This window comes from Pseudophryne corroboree, chromosome 1 (assembly GCF_028390025.1).
Source record: "Pseudophryne corroboree isolate aPseCor3 chromosome 1, aPseCor3.hap2, whole genome shotgun sequence".
Lineage (NCBI taxonomy): Eukaryota > Metazoa > Chordata > Amphibia > Anura > Myobatrachidae > Pseudophryne > Pseudophryne corroboree.
The window spans coordinates 298,541,559-298,561,752 of record NC_086444.1 but is presented as its reverse complement, the minus strand read 5'-3'; the positions used below and the strand labels follow the sequence as shown (position 1 = coordinate 298,561,752).

The window sequence follows — 20,194 nt, the reverse complement described above, 5'->3', positions numbered from 1 at the left end:
GTACAATTCGTGCTCAAGCCACGCACAGTCTCGGTACATTTGTGCATTCGCCTCTTAGGTACAATGGTGACGGCTTTCGAAGCGCTTCAGTTCGGAAGATTCCACTCACGTCCTTTTCAACTGGATGTGCTCGCACAGTGGTCGGGCTCGCATCTGCAGATTCACCACAGGGTGAGGTTGTTGCCACGGGCCAGAGTATCTCTACTCTGGTGGCTCAAAGTACACAATCTAACTGCAGGGAAACGGTTCGGCGCCTGGAATTGGATAATTCTAACGACGGACGCGAGTCTCAGAGGCTGGGGAGCTGTAGTTCAAAATTGTCAGCTCCAGGGTCTCTAGGCGGATCACGAAAGATTGCTGTCTATAAATGTCCTGAAACTACGGGCAATTTACAATGCGCTACGGCAAGCAGTGCACATACTTCGGTCTCAGACTGTCCGGGTGCAGTCAGACAACGCGACGGCGGTCGCGTACATCAACAAACAAGGAGGAACAAGAAGCCGCATGGCAATGCGGGAAGTAGCTCGAATCCTCATTTGGCCCGAGCATCACTAAGTGTTGTTGTTGGCAGTGTTCATTCCGGGAGTGGTCAACTGGAAGGCGGATTATCTCAGCCGTCGGGATTTTAATGCACAGGAAGGGGCATTAAATCCAGAAGTGTTTCACATGCTGGTCCACAGGTGGGGTTGCCCTCAAGTGGACCTGATGGCATCTCGCCACAATCACCAAACGCCCCAGTATGGGTCCAGAACGCAAGATCCGATCCAACGGCAGTGGCGGCGGATGCTCTCACAATCGCGTGGCCATACAGCCTCGTGTATCTATTTCCACCGTTTCCGCTCCTCCCTTTGTTGCTAAAACGGATCACAAGAAAGTCCGCCACAGTCATACTAGTAGCGCCTCATTGGTCTCCGAGAGCTTGGTTCTCAGATCTCCGCGGACTACTCGCAGACGATCCTTGTCCGCTCCTACTACGTCCGGACCTGTTACAACAGGGTCCGTTCCTTTACCCCGAGTTAGTGCGGCGGCGTTTGACGGGGTGGCTATTGAGACCGCACTCTTAAGAAGAGAGGGCATTCCAGAAAAAAACTGTTATACCAACCATTTACGAGCTAGGAAGCCAGTTAAGGCAGCTCATTATTACAGAATTAGGCGTGCCTATATAGGTTGGTGTGAAGCTCGGAAGTTTCCGACATCATCTTTCAAGTTATTCCGTCTTTTGTTATTTCTACAGACGGGGTTGGATGGAGGACTGCGTTTATCTACACTAAAGGTGCAGGTATCTGCTTTGTCAATTTAATTTCAAAGACGATTGGCTCTATTGCCGTCTATACACACTTTTCTGCAAGGTGTCCTCAGAGTACAGCCTCCATTCATTCCACCTACAGCGCCATGGGACTTGAAGCTGGTTTTAGATTTCTTACAGTCTTCATATTTTGAACCCTTACAACAAGTGAATATTAAGTTTCTCACTTGGAAAACTATTTTTCTTCTAGCCCTAGCTTCGGCAAGTCGTGTTTCAACTTTGGGTGCCTTGTCATGCAAGCCACCGTATTTAATGTTTCATGATGACAGAGCGGATCTTTGGACGAATCCCGCTTTCTTGCCAAAGGTAGTGTCATCTTTTCACATCAATCAACCAATAGTAGTTCAATCAACCAATAGTAGTTCCTGTGTTAACAGGAAATTCTGGAACTTTGGTTGTGGTACGCGTTAATGTATCCCGAACGACTACATTTCGTAAGACGAATACGTTGATGCTGCCAAGATGGGTTGGCCAGCTTCTAAGCAGACTTTATCCAGATGGATTAAACTGACCATACGTCAGGCTTACCTTCATGCTAGGTTACAGCCGCCTACATTAGTAACAGCTCATTCCACACGTTCTGTGGGAACTTCATGTGCAGCTGGTTGTGGGGCTTCTACGACGCAGTTTTGCCGTGCGGCTACATGGTCAGCAGTGCACACGTTTGTGCGCTTTTACAAGTTTGATATGTTTGCGGCATCAGCTTCTAACTTTGGCCGCCTAGTGTTACAGGTGCCAAACAGCTCTCTCCCGCCCACGGGGGAAGCTTTGGTACGTCCCAAGAGTACTCCAGTGACCCCTAGTGGATGAAAAAGAAAATAGGATTTTGGTACTTACCAGGTAAATCCTTTTCTTTGAATCCATAGGGGGCACTGGACGCCCACCCAGAGCAGTTTTACCTGGTTTGTGGTAAGTTCAGGGGATCTTATGGTAACACATTCTCACCGACTGGTTTAAACTTTCAAGTTCTATCGGTTATGGTGTCAACTGTTTAGTTGTCAGTAACGTTATGTGTCAACTTTATGGTTGTCCGTTATTTTATAATGTATGTAATTCTCCATTGTTCACTTCTCTGTCGCTCCTATTCGGCTCAGTAACAAAAAACACTGAGGATCCTGGGAGTATGGAGGAGGGAAGAGGAGGGTTGCTCATTTAAATATTTAAATGTGCCTTCCTTTGCTACGCACCGTCCATATCCCAAGAGTACTCCAGTGCCCCCTATGGATTCAAAGAAAAGGATTTACCTGGTAAGTACCAAAATCCTATTTTCAGTTTGAACACACCCCACCCAAATCTAACTCTCCCTGCACATGTTACATTTATCTACCCCACTAGCAGTGCAACATGATTTTGCCCATTAGTGTCCTTTTTTTAGTTTGCTAACAGCGCTGAATAAGACCCAAAATGTGCAGCTAGAATAGAAAGTTACATGGGCTCCGCCTACAAGGAATATGTTTTTATCCTTTAAGTGGTTATCTTAATTAACATAGTTAATTAAAAGCTACATGTTAACACTTGTTATACACTTTCAAATACGCTAGGTGTAACAGAGGAATAATTTATAGCATCACTGTATGTGTGTTAAAAAAAAAAAGGGGTGTATTTGTGTGTATGTAAGTATGTGTGCATGTGTGTGTATATGTATGTATACATACATACATACATACATACATACATATATTTTGTGTGTATGTATATCTATGTATCTTTTTTATTTTAAAGTTTCAAATAGAAAGCCAGCACACATGTCCGAATACCAATGCAGTGGTAACTGCAATGCAGTGTAAGGAAGATAGTGGAATGTATTGTTAAGGAGTGAAATTTTAGTCATACTATCACTCGACCATTTAAGTATTTAAGATTGTATAGTTATATTTACTGTTGTATGATATTCTTATGCATATGCCCCCCTTATATTTTTTCATAGCACCATCAGCACCAGGCAGCCCAAGCCTTGCATCTCGCTAACCAACAGCAACAGAGTGCCCTTTACCATACTGGACTGGCTCCTACACCTCCCTCCATGACCCCTGGCTCAAATGCACAGTCCCCACAGAACAGCTTTCCTACTCAACAGGCTGTATTCACAATTCATCCCTCGCATGTCCAGCCTGCCTATACCAACCCAACTCACATGGCTCATGTGCAGCAGGTAATGAAATTTATTTGTGGTTTTTACCATATGTGAATTGTTTTGTACCAGATACAGTTGAAGAATTTCAGTGATCCCTTGTTGCATTGATTCTCATTGATGTTAGATGACCCTATTCTCTTAACCTTTTTAAGGCTCATGTACAGTCTGGAATGGTTCCTTCTCACCCAACTGCTCATCCCATGATGCTGATGACTGCACAGCCACCAGGAGGTCCTCAAGGTGCTCTTGCACAGAGTGCTCTACAGCCCATTCCTGTCTCTACAACTGCACACTTTCCCTATATGACGCATCCTCCAGGTAATTGTAAAGTTATACAAGGCATTATTTACTTTCATTTTGTACATTTCTTTCACTACAGTTTTTTTTTTCTCACTAAAATATTGTTCATGTCTTTTTGTCATCTAGTGCAAGCACATCACCAACAACAGCTGTGATTCTGGAGCTTCTGTGAAAAGGCTGGAACCCTTTTTGTAGGCCAAAAATCATCCCCACATCTGCTTCCCTACAGTGGAAGTACTGACAACTAGAATTTCTCATTTTTGTTTAAAAAAAAATCAAAAAAAATTATCTTGATTTCTGCTAACCTCCAATTGGAATGCTAACTGATCATCTTGCAGTGGGAAAGATTCGGACTGAGTAGAGGCATGTAGGAAATTGCAGGCTGTTGAGTACACTGCATTAATCCTCCAAGCCCAACCTTTGCTTGCTGGTAACTGGAAGTTATTTATTTTTAAAGGCCCTTCTAAGTTATGAACTCATCAGCTAGCGAAGGAAATAACACGAGTGATTCTTGCTGCTTATCTTCACCTTACAACAAAAAAAATCAAGACTCTAAAATCCCTTTTTATGTCTAAACTTGAAACCGATTCAGTAAGGATTCTTCTCATCAAACTGGTGACTTATTATTTATGAATCAGGTTTGATGTGCCCGCTGTCTCGCAACAGCGGTGTAACTTTTAAGTTAAGGAAAAAACTTTTACTTTGTAGATAATATAAAATAAAAACTAAAAAAAAAAAAAAATTAAAAAAGTTTTAAAAACGGACAACTTTTGTTTTTGTTTTGTTTTTCTTTTATTTCTATGAACATTTGTGTGAAAGATGTCCACTTTTATAACATGTGAAACCATTTATGCCACAGCGTCTTTTTTTTTTTTTTTTTTTTGCCTACTTTCTTTCTTGTACTGTGTGGCTTGTTTGCTATATTACCACCCCTTAGCAATACACAATGATTCACTTAAAGTACTAATTAAAAAATCAATGCTAAGTTTATGGAAAGCAGTAAATTGGATTAATATGAGTTTTCATCAGGTTGACATCCAGTTTACTCAATTTTCCATACTCTACAAATGATTATTATTATTATTACTACCAGTTACTTATATAGCGCACACATATTCCGCAGCGCTTTAAAGAGAATATTTGCCCATTCACTTCAGTCCCTGCCCCAGTGGAGCTTACAATCTATATTCCCTATCACATGTACACACAGACACATTCACACTAGGGTTAATTTTTGTTGGAAGCCAATTATCCTACCAGTATATTTTTGGATTGTGGGAGGAAACCAGAGTACCCGGAGGAAACCCACGCAAGCACGGGGAGAACATACAAACTCCACACAGTTAGAGTCATGGTGGGAATCGAACCCATGACCTCAGTGCTGTGAGGCAGTAATGCTAACCATTACACTGTCCGTACTGCCCGTATGCTTCTCTGTGAAGAGACTATTCTCTGGTGTTTAGGGTACGCCTGCTAATATTGCTGAAACATTTTTTCCACCTAGTGCATTATGCTGCTAATCTATTGCAAGGGCGCTCTTGGCTATGGTTGATGTATACCGCTGTAGTAGCATTATTTGTTGGTGTTTGTTTTCTCCTTCATGGCATTTTCTCAGAGGATGTGCCTCTGAGATGGGCATTTAGCATCTCTTTTTCTAGTATAATTATGGAGAGCTTTGAATGTTTTTGAGACTAAAGGCCCTGAAGATGTTGTGGAAGAGCAACAGCCCATAAAACCTGAATCTGTCATCCATTATCACAATTGTCCAGTACAGTTGTTGTTGTTGACCCTGTGCCACTAGTCTGAATCGGCTAGTCAATAGTGTGTCTTTATCTAAAACGCCTTTTGAGAGGAACCTTACAAATTGCACTGCCTTAAGTCTTCAACATAGTTGCCATTAGGTTGACATCCATCAGACTCAAACATATTTTCTCTAACATCCATAAGGGATACTGGGGTTCACTTAGTACGATGGGGTCCAAAGGAGCCAGTGCAATTTAAATTTGTTCAGCTGGGTGTGCTGGCTCCTGCCCTCTATGCTCGCTCCTACAGCCAGTTTAGAAAAAAAGTGCTCTGGGGAGAGGATGCACACTCTGGAGCTCCAGAGGATTTTCTCTATCGTCCTAGTGGATGCTGGGGTTCCTGAAAGGACCATGGGGAATAGCGGCTCCGCAGGAGACAGGGCACAAAAAGTAAAGCTTTTTCCGATCAGGTGGTGTGCACTGGCTCCTCCCCCTATGACCCTCCTCCAGACTCCAGTTAGATTTTTGTGCCCGGCCGAGAAGGGTGCAATCTAGGTGGCTCTCCTAAAGAGCTGCTTAGAAAAAGTTTAGCTAGGTTTTTTATTTTACAGTGATTCCTGCTGGCAACAGGATCACTGCAGCGAGGGACTGAGGGGAGAAGGAGTCAACTCACCTGCGTGCAGGATGGATTGGCTTCTTGGCTACTGGACATCAAGCTCCAGAGGGACGATCACGGGTACAGCCTGGATGGTCACCGGAGCCACGCCGCCGGCCCCCTTGCAGATGCTTAAGACAGAAGAGGTCCAGAATCGGCGGCTGAAGACTCCTGCAGTCTTCAAAAGGTAGCGCACAGCACTGCAGCTGTGCGCCATTTTCCTCTCAGCACACTTCACACGGCAGTCACTGAGGGTGCAGGGCGCTGGGAGGGGGGCGCCCTGGGAGGCAAAATGATTACCTATAAAGGCTAAAAATACCTCACATATAGCCCTAGAGGCTATATGGAGATATTTAACCCCTGCCTAATTTCTCTAAATAGCGGGAGACGAGCCCGCCAGAAAAGGGGCGGGGCCTATCTCCTCAGCACACGGCGCCATTTCCTCTCACAGTTCCGCTGGTCAGGACGGCTCCCAAGTCTCTCCCCTGCACTGCACTACAGAAACAGGGTAAAACAGAGAGGGGGGGGCACATTTATGGCGATAATTTGATATAACAAAGCAGCTATAAGGGAGCACTTATTATAAGGCTATCCCTGATATATATATATAGCGCTTTTGGTGTGTGCTGGCAAACTCTCCCTCTGTCTCCCCAAAGGGCTAGTGGGTCCTGTCTTCGTTAGGAGCATTCCCTGTGTGTCTGCTGTGTGTCGGTACGTGTGTGTCGACATGTATGAGGACGATATTGGTGTGGAGGCGGAGCAATTGCCAAATATGAGGATGTCACCCCCTAGGGAGTCGACACCGGAATGGATGCCTTTATTTATGGAACTACGGGATAGTGTCAACACGCTAAAGCAGTCGTTTGACGACATGAGGCGGCCGGACAATCAATTAGTGCCTGTCCAGGCGACTCAAACACAGTCAGGGGCTGTGAAACGCCCTTTGCCTCAGTCGGTCGACACAGACCCAGACACAGGCGATGACTCCAGTGGTGACGGTGACGAATCAACCGCATTTTCCAGTAGGGCCACACGTTATATGATTTTGGCAATGAAGGAGGCGTTACATTTAGCTGATACTACAGGTACCACTAAACAGGGTATTATGTGGGGTATGAAAAAACTACCTATAGTTTTTCCTGAATCAGAAGAATTAAATGACGTGTGTAATGAAGCGTGGGTTGCCCCTGATAAAAAACTGATAATTTCAAAGAAATTATTGGCATTATACCCTTTCCCGCCAGAGGTTAGGGAGCGCTGGGAAACACCTCCTAGGGTGGACAAGGCGCTAACACGCTTATCTAAACAAGTGGCGTTACCCTCTCCTGAGACGGCCGCACTTAAAGATCCATCAGATAGGAGGATGGAAAATATCCAAAAAAGTATATACACACATGCAGGTGTTATACTACGACCAGCTGTAGCGACTGCCTGGATGGGCAGTGCTGGGGTAGTTTGGTCAGAGTCCCTGATTGAAAATATTGATACCCTGGACAGGGACAATATTTTACTGTCGTTAGAACAAATAAAGGATGCATTTCTTTATATGCGTGATGCACAGAGGGATATCTGCACACTGGCATCACGGGTAAGTGCTATGTCCATTTCGGCCAGAAGAGCTTTATGGACGCGACAGTGGTCAGGTGATGCGGATTCAAAACGGCATATGGAAGTTTTGCCGTATAAAGGGGAGGAGTTATTTGGAGTCGGTCTATCAGATTTGGTGGCCACGGCTACAGCCGGGAAATCCACCTTTCTACCTCAAGTCACTCCCCCACAGAAAAAGGCACCGACTTTTCAACCGCAGCCCTTTCGTTCCTTTAAAAATAAGAGAGCAAAGGGCTATTCATATCTGCCACGAGGCAAAGGTCGAGGGAAGAGACAGCAACACGCAGCTCCTTCCCAGGAACAGAAGCCCTCCCCGGCTTCTACAAAAGCCTCAGCATGACGCTGGGGCTCCTCAAGCGGACTCAGGGATGGTGGGCGGTCGTCTCAAAAATTACAGCGCGCAGTGGGCTCACTCGCAGGTAGATCCCTGGATCCTGCAGATAATATCTCAAGGGTACAGGTTGGAATTAGAGACGGATCCACCTCGCCGTTTCCTGAAGTCTGCTTTACCAACGTCCCCCTCCGAAAGGGAGACGGTTTTGGAAGCCATTCACAAGCTGTACTCTCAGCAGGTGATAGTCAAGGTACCTCTTCTACAACAAGGGAAGGGGTATTATTCCACTCTTTTTGTGGTACCGAAGCCGGATGGCTCGGTAAGGCCTATTCTAAATCTGAAGTCCTTGAACCTGTACATAAAGAAGTTCAAGTTCAAAATGGAGTCACTCAGAGCAGTGATAGCGAACCTGGAAGAGGGGGACTTTATGGTATCCTTGGACATCAAGGATGCGTATCTCCACGTTCCAATTTACCCCTCACACCAGGGGTACCTCAGGTTCGTTGTACAAAACTGTCACTATCAGTTTCAGACGCTGCCGTTCGGATTGTCCACGGCACCTCGGATCTTTACAAAGGTAATGGCCGAGATGATGATTCTTCTTCGAAGAAAAGGCGTATTAATTATCCCATACTTGGACGATCTCCTAATAAGGGCGAGGTCCAGAGAACAGCTAGAGATGGGATTAGCACTGTCTCAAGAAGTGCTAAAACAGCACGGGTGGATTCTGAATATTCCAAAATCCCAGTTAATGCCGACAACTCGTCTGCTGTTCCTAGGGATGATTCTGGACACGGTTCAGAAAAAGGTTTTTCTCCCGGAGGAAAAAGCCAAGGAGTTATCCGAGCTTGTCAGGAACCTCCTAAAACCAGGAAAGGTGTCTGTACATCAATGCACAAGAGTCCTGGGAAAAATGGTAGCTTCTTACGAAGCAATTCCATTCGGCAGATTCCACGCAAGAATTTTCCAAAGGGATCTGTTGGACAAATGGTCAGGGTCGCATCTTCAGATGCACCTACGGATAACCCTGTCTCCAAGGACAAGGGTGTCTCTTCTGTGGTGGTTGCAGAGTCCTCATCTATTGGAGGGCCGCAGATTCGGCATACAGGATTGGATCCTGGTGACCACGGACGCCAGCCTGAGAGGCTGGGGAACAGTCACACAAGGAAGAAACTTCCAGGGAGTATGGACGAGCCTGGAAACGTCTCTTCACATAAACATTCTGGAACTAAGAGCAATATACAATGCTCTAAGCCAGGCAGAACCTCTGCTTCAGGGAAAACCGGTGTTGATCCAGTCGGACAACATCACGGCAGTCGCCCATGTGAACAGACAGGGCGGCACAAGAAGCAGGAGTGCAATGGCAGAAGCTGCAAGGATTCTTCGCTGGGCAGAGAATCATGTGATAGCGCTATCAGCAGTGTTCATCCCGGGAGTGGACAACTGGGAAGCAGACTTCCTCAGCAGACACGATCTTCACCCGGGAGAGTGGGGACTTCATCCAGAAGTCTTCCACATGCTGGTAACCCGTTGGGAAAGACCAATGGTGGACATGATGGCGTCTCGCCTCAACAAAAAACTGGACAGGTATTGCGCCAGGTCAAGAGATCCGCAGGCAATAGCTGTGGACGCGCTGGTAACGCCTTGGGTGTACCAGTCGGTGTATGTGTTTCCTCCTCTGCCTCTCATACCAAAAGTATTGAGAATTATACGGCAAAGAGGCGTAAGAACGATACTAGTGGTTCCGGATTGGCCAAGAAGGACTTGGTACCCGGAACTTCAAGAGATGATCACGGAAGATCCGTGGCCTCTACCTCTAAGGAGGGACTTGCTTCAGCAGGGTCCCTGTCTGTTTCAAGACTTACCGCGGCTGCGTTTGACGGCATGGCGGTTGAACGCCGGATCCTAATGGAAAAAGGCATGCCGGAAGAAGTCATTCCTACTTTGATTAAAGCAAGGAAAGAAGTAACCGTGCAACATTATCACCGAATTTGGCGAAAATATGTTGCGTGGTGCGAAGATCGGAGTGCTCCGACGGAGGAATTTCAACTGGGTCGATTCCTACATTTCCTGCAATCAGGATTGTCTATGGGTCTCAAATTGGGATCTATTAAGGTTCAAATTTCGGCCCTGTCGATTTTCTTTCAAAAAGAATTGGCTTCAGTCCCTGAAGTCCAGACCTTTGTGAAGGGAGTGCTGCATATACAGCCTCCTGTGGTGCCTCCAGTGGCACCGTGGGATCTCAATGTAGTTTTGGATTTTCTAAAATCTCATTGGTTTGAACCACTAAATAAGGTGGATTTGAAATATCTCACTTGGAAAGTGACCATGCTTCTAGCCCTGGCTTCTGCCAGGAGAGTGTCAGAATTGGCAGCTTTATCTTACAAAAGCCCATATCTGATTTTCCATTCGGACAGGGCAGAACTGCGGACTCGTCCGCATTTTCTCCCTAAGGTGGTGTCAGCATTTCATCTGAACCAGCCTATTGTAGTGCCTGCGGCTACAAGTGACTTGGAGGACTCCAAGTTACTGGACGTTGTCAGAGCATTAAAAATATATATTGCAAGAACAGCTGGAGTCAGAAAATCTGACTCGTTGTTTATATTGTATGCACCCAACAAGATGGGTGCTCCTGCGTCTAAGCAGACGATTGCTCGTTGGATCTGTAGCACAATCCAACTGGCACATTCTGTGGCAGGCCTGCCACAGCCTAAATCTGTAAAGGCCCACTCCACAAGGAAGGTGGGCTCATCTTGGGCGGCTGCCCGAGGGGTCTCGGCATTACAACTTTGCCGAGCAGCTACGTGGTCAGGGGAGAACACGTTTGTAAAATTTTACAAATTTGATACTCTGGCTAAGGAGGACCTGGAGTTCTCTCATTCGGTGCTGCAGAGTCATCCGCACTCTCCCGCCCGTTTGGGAGCTTTGGTATAATCCCCATGGTCCTTTCAGGAACCCCAGCATCCACTAGGACGATAGAGAAAATAAGATTTTACTTACCGATAAATCTATTTCTCGGAGTCCGTAGTGGATGCTGGGCGCCCATCCCAAGTGCGGATTATCTGCATAAATTGTACATAGTTATTGTTAACTTATTCGGGTTATTGTTGTAGGAAGCCATCTTTCAGAGGCTCCGCTGTTATCATACTGTTAACTGGGTTTAGATCACAAGTTGTACGGTGTGATTGGTGTGGCTGGTATGAGTCTTACCCGGGATTCAAAATCCTCCCTTATTGTGTACGCTCGTCCGGGCACAGTACCTAACTGGAGTCTGGAGGAGGGTCATAGGGGGAGGAGCCAGTGCACACCACCTGATCGGAAAAAGCTTTACTTTTTGTGCCCTGTCTCCAGCGGAGCCGCTATTCCCCATGGTCCTTTCAGGAACCCCAGCATCCACTACGGACTCCGAGAAATAGATTTATCGGTAAGTAAAATCTTATTTTTTCTTCAGTTTTTATTTTAAACTTTATTATTTTCGATATACTGTTTGGGCAACCGTATACCTGCACCTTGGGGGGGTTACTGGCCTCTGACACCACAGTCCTGAGAGGTTGTTGGTACCGCAGGGCATTGCACCTTAGTGAACGCAATTGCAGCATGCCGCACACCCCTAACATAACATAGCCTGAAGGTGAGAAGAGTGGTGAGTACAAACCGGGGGCCCCGGTTCTTGGTGCGGCGCAACACAGGGGCAGCCTACGGAACCTTCCCTGGGGGTATCCGCTATAGCCCTCCTCTGTACACTGGCAGCGGTGGTGAAAAACTAGCATTTCTGCAGCGGGGTACACTGGTATTCCACAGGGTGGGGTGTAGAGTTGGATCTTGATCCGAGGCACCAACAGGCTAAAGCTTTGACTGCATTTATGTGATGTTTTACACAGAATAGGAGACTTTGCTAGTATAAATAACTACATAGCTCCGGCGCCATTACAGGGGGCTGAGCTTCCTTAGAGCGGGACCAGCGGCGTTTTGGCGCCTTCCTCTGCTTACAGCTGCAGCAGCAAGGACACAGCTCCTCCAGACACTGAATACAGGGGTGTAATTAAGGGGAGAGCCGCTGTTGTACACTATATAGTGTCCTGAAAAGGACAAGAACTCTGGTGTTTCACTGTGAGAGAGATATATGTATAGAGAAAGAGATATTTATAGAGAGAGAGATACACAGCTTGCAGTCTCACGGAGTCTGACGAGCTTGGGTGTGCTGTTCCTCTCATTCTGTCTCCTCCTCACCTACAGTAAGCTAGGCTTGCTATTGTAATACTTGTCTGTGTGAGTGTTGTCTACTGTAAACATGGTAAAACACCAATTATGCAGTGTATGTCACACCCGATTCTCTCCCTCTACGGATGGTTCCCTGTCATGTGAACAATGCAGTCAGTCCTCCCAAGTTAGAAGACTGGGGGAGAGGGTCAGGAGCCATCCTGGCTCAGTGCTATAAAAACTATGATGGCAGATGTGTCTTCTGAGTATTTGCAGTGAGCTGAGATAACATAACAGCTACAGCAGGCTGTCGCAGACCTAGCTGCAAAGGAAGATGATAAACAAACCCCACTCCCTAGCTCAGGACCACATAAATGTGGGCTGCCTGATTTACTCTTAGATTCTGAAGAAGAGGTACAGGAGGAATTGGATCCTGCTATGGAGGATTCAACTTTTGCACAGGGTATTGAGCCCCTCATACTGGCCATCAGGGATGTGTTAAAAATCCCTTTAGTAGACGCTGCAAGAACGCAGTCGTTTTTCTCTTACGTCCTGGAGGATGCTGGGGACACCAAAAGGACCATGGGGTATAGACGGGATCCGCAGGAGACATGGGCACACTATAAGACTATGGGTGTGAACTGGCTCCTCCCTCTATGCCCCTCCTCCAGACTTCAGTTAGACTCTGTGCCCAGAGAGACTGGACACACACTAGGGGAGCACTCCTGAGTTTCTCTGAAAATACTTTGTTCGGTTTATTATTTTCAGGGAGACCTGTTGGCTGCAGGCTCCCTGCATCGTGGGAGTGAGGGGAGAGAAGCAGACCTACTTCTGAGTTCAAGGGCTCTGCTTCTTAGGCTACTGGACACCATTAACTTCAGAGGGTCTGATCACTTGGTTCGCCTAGCTGCTCGTTCCTGGAGCCGCGCCGTCACCCCCCTCACAAAGCCAGAAGAAAGAAGCCGGGTGAGTATTAGAAAAACAGAAGACTTCAGTGACGGCAGAAGACTTCTTCAGGATCTCTGAGGTACCGCGCTGCGCGCCATTGCTCCCACACAAGCGGCACTACAAGGGCGCAGGGGGGCGCCCTGGGCAGCAATATACCTCTTAGATATGACCTGGCAAAGTGATATACAGTGAATAGGGACTGTATACTGACCCCCGCCAGTATAAAAATATGCAAAAATAACGGGACTGAAGCGCGCCGAGAAGGGGGCGTGGCTTAGCCCTCACAATTCTATACAGCACCATTTTCTCCTCACAGATGCTGGGCCCGCCAAAATACTGTTAAACTGCTAACCGTGTAAAAATTAGGCGGGCACAGTTTAGTGCAATATGGGTTCAAGCATGAAGCACTATATATATAATGAGCGTGTGTATAATGAGTTGGTTTAAGTTTCTGTGTTTTCCCTGTCCGAAATCTGGCCATTTTAGCAATGTTGGTGGGCGTTTAGTACACGTGTGTCGACATGTGCGAGTGCTCTACCACAGACAGATATGGGAATCCCTGTCGGCATTGCCGACTGCAGATGGTACTTGATTCATGAGATTAAGTGTTAGCATGTCAGTACTTGTAAGCTTTTCCAAAGTAAACACTGTTTGGGAGACAGACGTAAGTGGGTGACCCTGTCGGTACCAACTATTATGACTGGGCGTAATATAATGTAAAAATCCTATACCTGTATGTATGTATGTATGTATGTGTGTGTATATATATATATATATGTATATGTGTGTGTGTATGGTACGTTTGCATTGAGCTGTAGCCCGAGCACAGAAGTGATAGTATTTGTGGGGGCGTTCTAGTGAAATTAGGTATATGTTTCCCTCAGACCCCTCGGGGTCACACAAATGTTATTTTGCCCAGTTACTACTCCCTGTTGTCGACACGAATACTATGTTCTATGTCGGCCATAATGTTTCCTGATTAGATCCACAACATTGGCATTCAGCACATGTTCATACGCATTCAGAACACATTAATGTCACTAGGGACCCTGATGTTCCTGACGGATTTTATATATATATATATATATATATATATATATTCTCCATGCAGAGGATCCGGCACTCCAAACATAAATGATCGTAGTTGCTCTGGTGCCTTCTTTGAGGGGTCAGCGCCCCTGTACATGCAGCAAATAACGAGAAGCGGCACTCAGAGACGTGGTATATCGTGCAAAATAAAGCAACAAAGCTTTAATATATCATCACATCAACGTTTCGGGGTTTTACCCCTTCATCAGGATAACAACAAGTGATCAAAATACAAACTTTATACATTACCCCCACCAATGAAAACATTCCAGCATTCCCGCCAGCGTCCCGGGGATCCGTCGCCACTCCCCCCTCCACTCGCGGCTGTTGCCGGAAGCGGAAGTGACGCGGCACACCGCGTTGGCTGCCGGTAAAGTTGCTATGGAAACGCGGCACCACACGCGTTCAGAGACGCCGCCGGCGTTGCCATGGAAACCCGTGACAGATGTGATAGTTTAAAAAGAACCATATAGATAAATCACATAAAAATACTTAGTCACGTCAGCAGCATCCTAACTGCGGGCGGTGCCAGGCCTCCACATAAATAATAGACACCAATAAATACAGAATGTGAACTATAAACATCACAATTCATTGCTGCTGTAGGAGCATATACAAAATTGTTAGAGTACAGTGTGCAATCCTAATTGATAAGAGCAATACATATATCAAATATCATAAGAGAACAACATGAGCAATAAATGGCAAAAATAAGGCTAAAAAACACACACAAAGTAGACTAATCATACCATAACGTATTCTTATAAGGCTTATAACGTCTGTCATTTACACCAAAAGGAACACACAGCATATGGCATAAATAAATTTGAAATAACTGGATATAGAATATAAATTATCATTAAGGTTAACCATTATAAACAGATAAACCACCATATACATGGTCAGTGGAGTTGAAACATATCAACCAGTCAACTCCACTGACCATGTATATGGTGGGGATCTCTTCCATTTCACTCAGCATGCTGGTGGTGAATACGAGGACTTGTGATATTAATTTATTGGATCAAGCACCCAGACGTATGGCTTAGTGATGTGTGCAGTTCATGAGATTTCTATATAACCAATATCATTTGGATTTGGAACTAGCACCACGTAGAATTAACCGACTGACTTTTAGGCTATTGTGGAACACGGTTTTGTTTTTGTTGTTTGTTTCTCAGTCTCACATTAATGGATCTGGATGCTGGGGAGCTTATTGGCACTAAAAGATTTACTGAAAAGGATATTTCAAAAATTCTGTTTACCAATACAGAGCAACTTGCTTTTGATGTTGACAGTCCGGCAGAAATACAATCTGATCTTTTAAAGCTACGTAAAAGACTAATTGAACTTGAATTACATGGGTTGACCCTTTCCCAATACCATAAGGACAACCTTATACCCAGGGGCTTTCGCATAAAAAACCAGCCCACACTGGGACGGTCTAATAAGGAATTTTGTAAACAGTGGTGTTTCATTTTGAATCAATGTAGCCGTGACCTAATGATTCTTGTTATACAGCAAGTTAATTTGGATATAGAAAGTGTCAAAAAAGAAATTGCACTGTGTGAATCCAATGGTATTGAAATTTTGCGATCTGATACCAGTAATGAGTGGTTAACCAAATTGGAAGAGTCAGTGAACTTTCAAGACAGATTTATTAACTTTCAAAAAAAGTAAATATAGAAAAGTAAAAGAAGATTACAGAGAATCTAGAGTATATCCGTGGTTGACAGGACAAAATAACAGAAGACCTTGGAGAGGGGGCTTTGGGAATAGGAGAAGGCAGGACACACAATTCACTGACATTGAATCTAATACCTCCCATAGTGACTCTGACCAGTCAGGTAAGGGGCCTTTTTTAGGGTACAAAAAAATCTTCACAAGGAGCAAATTCAAAGGAATAGACCCTGCAGGAGAGGGGGTGTCAGGAGGAAGGTACCAGAAAGTGAAAGACAAGACAAAGAAATAGTGGTATTCAATCTCTCTGAATATAAACCCACACCCTCGGAATTGTCTGTACTTAACAAAGGTCTATCCTTTGTACAGACATTCAAACAGAGACCGTTTGATTGTGAAGTTGAGCTTTATAAATTTCACCGCCAGCTACGTCTTAAAGACTTTTTTTCTAAAAATCCAGTGAACAGTGTCCCCATGACTGATCACCCCTTTAAGAAATTGAGCTCATTTGATCCTCCCTCCAATAACCCCTCGATTGATACATTTATGAGGTTAGTTAAAAGAGATATTATTCCTATTATGCATAAAACTAAAATGCATTATTCCAACATTACATAGGAGGAGAGAACTGCGATTCATAGTCTGAGGGAAAATTCTGAGATCATAATAAGACCAGCCGATAAAGGCGGAGCGATTGTTATCATGAATAGAGATGACTATGTCAGAGAAGTACTACGTCAGTTAACGGACTTAGTCTGTTATAAAAAATTATTTGATCCAACTGACAAATATAAGAGAGAAATTGACAGTATAATACAGATGGGTTTTTCCAATGCATGGATTGACATCCAGACCGTAGAATTCTTAACCCCGGAGTATCCTAAAATCCCATTGTTGTACATCCTACCCAAAGTACATAAGTCTATGACTTCCCCACCAGGCAGACCCATCATTTCCTCAATGGGCTCCCTATGTCAACCGATATCCCAATATATAGATTACTATTTACAACCAGTGGTTCAACACACTCCTTACTGGTTGAGGGATACAACTGATTTTCTCAATAAATTGTCTTCATTTGGTTCTCCGCCAGCTGGTTGCTATCTGGTAACAATGGACGTTACCAGTTTGTATACCAATATTGATCATATTGAGGGTATGCAGGCAGTCCGGCGCGTGGTTCGTTCCAGTCCACACTATTCTGGTCCACCTTCGGAATTTTTATTGCTATTGATTGAGTTGATTCTCCACAAAAATTATTTTCTTTTTGACAATACTTTTTATTTACAACTTAAAGGGACAGCGATGGGGTCAAACATGGCCCCATCCTACGCTAACATATTTATGTATGATTATGAAGCGAGATATATTATGGCTAATCGACAATTTTCTCAGTTTATTGCTTTTTACGTCCGTTTCATAGATGATCTTTTTTTTGTGTGGACTGGACCGGAAACCTTGCTTAAGGATTTCGTGGATTCCCTCAATGAGATACCTGGGTCTATTAGATTTACTTATTTAGCTAGTAACAAAACGATACAATTCTTAGATGTATCCATATCATGTGTTAATGGACTCTTTGAAACTGCTTTATTTAGAAAACCGACCGACAAAACAGTCTATTATTGGCATCTAGTTTCCATTCCCAGCCGCTAAAGAAAGGACTTCCTTTCTCACAACTAGTTCGAGCTGTGAGAATTACATCAAGTTCAGCTGAGTTGAAACAGTCACTTGCCACAATGGGTGAGAATTTCCTAGATCGGGGGTATGATCCGAAAGAAATTGAAGCTGCAAAACAAAGATGTTTGAAACTCAAAAGGGAAGACCTATTGGTTCCCAACAAGGAAACAAAAAGACAAGGCAAGACAGAATGAAGTTTGGCACAACCTATTCAATAACATCAGGAGCACTAAGAACAGCCATTTTGAATCATTGGCATATAATCAGATCAGATCTCAACATTGGGGATTTGTGTGGAGAGAAGCCGCTTTTCTGCTACAAAAGGAGCAACAACTTGAAACAGCAAGTTACATATTCTGACGTCAGTCCCAAAGTCTCACAAGGCAGAAGTTGGCTAACTACCACTAAAGGATCATTTAAGTGCTCTGGCTGTGTCAATTGCCGTTTTATCCTAACAGGATTGAGCTTCCAACATCCCCTGACAGGCCGCATTTACCATTTGAAACATTGAATGAACTGTGAGACAAAATTTGTCATCTACATGTTATTGTGCCCATGCAAACGCATATATGTGGGCAAAACAATACGCATGCTGAAAGAAAGAATTGGGATGCACCGCTCTTCAATAAAAAAAAGCGTTTATGAAATTGGAAACCAATACACCACCTGTAGCCAAACACTTTGTTACAGCAGGACATGCTATTAAAGATTTCAGCTTCATGCCAATTGATCATATTCCCCCATTACGGAGAGGGGGTGACAGACATAAGCTTCTGCTTAAGCGTGATTGTCAGTGGATCTATGATCTGCAATCTATGACCCCAAGGGGTCTTAATGAAGAATTCGACATGTCGGCCTACCTATGCTAGTTGAAGAAATCTATGTGTCGGTCTCTAGGCCAGTCTAATTAGACCCAGGTTTATATACCTTGATATTTACAGTACAATTTCAGATCCCCCATTTCCCGATCCCTTATATGTGTTTGTATTGTTATTTTTTTCCTTTAATTTTTTGTTGTCTATTGCACATGATTCCATAATTGGAATCGTTGGTGGTTTGATTGTTGGTGATTAGCATCATGAATCTATATGCTGTTCGTATATCTTAGTAACCATAGGAACCATAATCAATTGCAATGTGATTCATACACCATGTATCTATATATTATTGGCTAGGCTATGTGACACTTAGTGAATGACAGCTTTATCATGATCTTGTTTATTTTATGACACACACTGGCTATGTGATAGCGGCTCTTGTTTGTACAGGGAGTCATGACAACATGCACTTCCGGCCACTGACTTCCGGCACCCGGGAACCCTCAGCGGCGTCCCAACCACATTTCCCCGCAAATTGGTTCCGGACGCTGACGTCACGACGGAGGCGCCGGCGCTACGGCGGGGAATGATGGCGGGAGCAGCGGGAGAACGCGGTGTAGCCGAGGGGTGGAGATTACAATCCATGCACATGTGAGATTGTTTGTTCTTCCTCTATTTAAATGCTCCGGTTTCTATCATACATTATACACCCTTTGAGAAAGGTGCGCAGACACAGAAACGGCTGTCAGGGGTACAGGAGGAGTGTCTCCAGGAGTGGTAAACATGCTTGTAAACGCTGCTACTTAATGCTTCTTTGGAACTTATTGCTTGGGCATTTATGGAAACCTTTTATTGATGAATAAATACTTCTCTATTTGTTGTGCGGATCTCTTCCATTTCACTCAGCATGCTGGTGGTGAATATGAGGACTTGTGATATTAATTTATTGGATCAAGCACCCAGACGTATGGCTTAGTGATGTGTGCAGTTCATGAGATATATATATATATATATATATATACACATATATATATATATATATATATACAGTGCAATGAGGTGGCACTCAGGAGACTTTTTAAGCTGTTTATTGCTGTGTCTACGTTTCGGGGACGCAGCCCCTTCGTCAGGATAAGTGTGTACAGTAAACAATAGTGCTTAAATACCTGTGTGAATTTGGTCCCACCCGCCGCCTCCAAACGCGTTGCCCGGTTTCCGGACGCGTCCTCCCGGTCCCGCCGGAAGTGGCATCACTCCGGCCCGTCCAGCGTACGCGTTGTGGCTAAGGAACAGAAACCATGGAAACGCATAAACAATATGTCTGCCTCCATTAAATGATATACAGTGTAATTAAAACTCATCTAAAGCAACCAATATAGTGCAATATGCATAAAATATTAAGACGCTCTGATATATTCAAAAATTTATAACACACATGTTTCTCCAACGATATCTGTGAAATAAAGATAATGATACAATAGATGTGTGGTAAGACAATAAGGATTAACCTATGCTGAAACAAATAAAAATAAAAACCAATATGAATTCATCTAGCAATCAATTACTTCTTCCAGTGTAGGGGTGTCCTTTGCTGATAAATATAATTACCTACTAATACTAAAATTGTACAATGTATATGCTATACCCCAATAGTAACCGAACAGCGCACCCACCTAATGGCATACCTAACTGTTCATAAA

At 44.4% G+C, this 20,194-nt stretch overlaps 1 protein-coding gene across 10 annotated transcripts in view; it reads left to right on the top strand.

Annotated features, from left to right (window-relative positions):
- The window catches only part of ATXN2 (ataxin 2), a 381,295-nt gene extending 376,788 nt beyond the window's left edge, over window positions 1-4,507 (top strand). For all 10 annotated transcript variants that reach the window (XM_063964383.1, XM_063964388.1, XM_063964386.1 and 7 more), the window contains 3 exons: window positions 3,234-3,458; window positions 3,593-3,758; window positions 3,867-4,507. In XM_063964383.1, coding sequence (XP_063820453.1) covers window positions 3,234-3,458; window positions 3,593-3,758; window positions 3,867-3,895 — 420 coding nt within the window. In that variant the 3' untranslated portion in view covers window positions 3,896-4,507. The remainder of the gene's footprint in view (window positions 1-3,233; window positions 3,459-3,592; window positions 3,759-3,866) is intronic.
- Window positions 4,508-20,194: the final 15,687 nt, after the last annotated feature.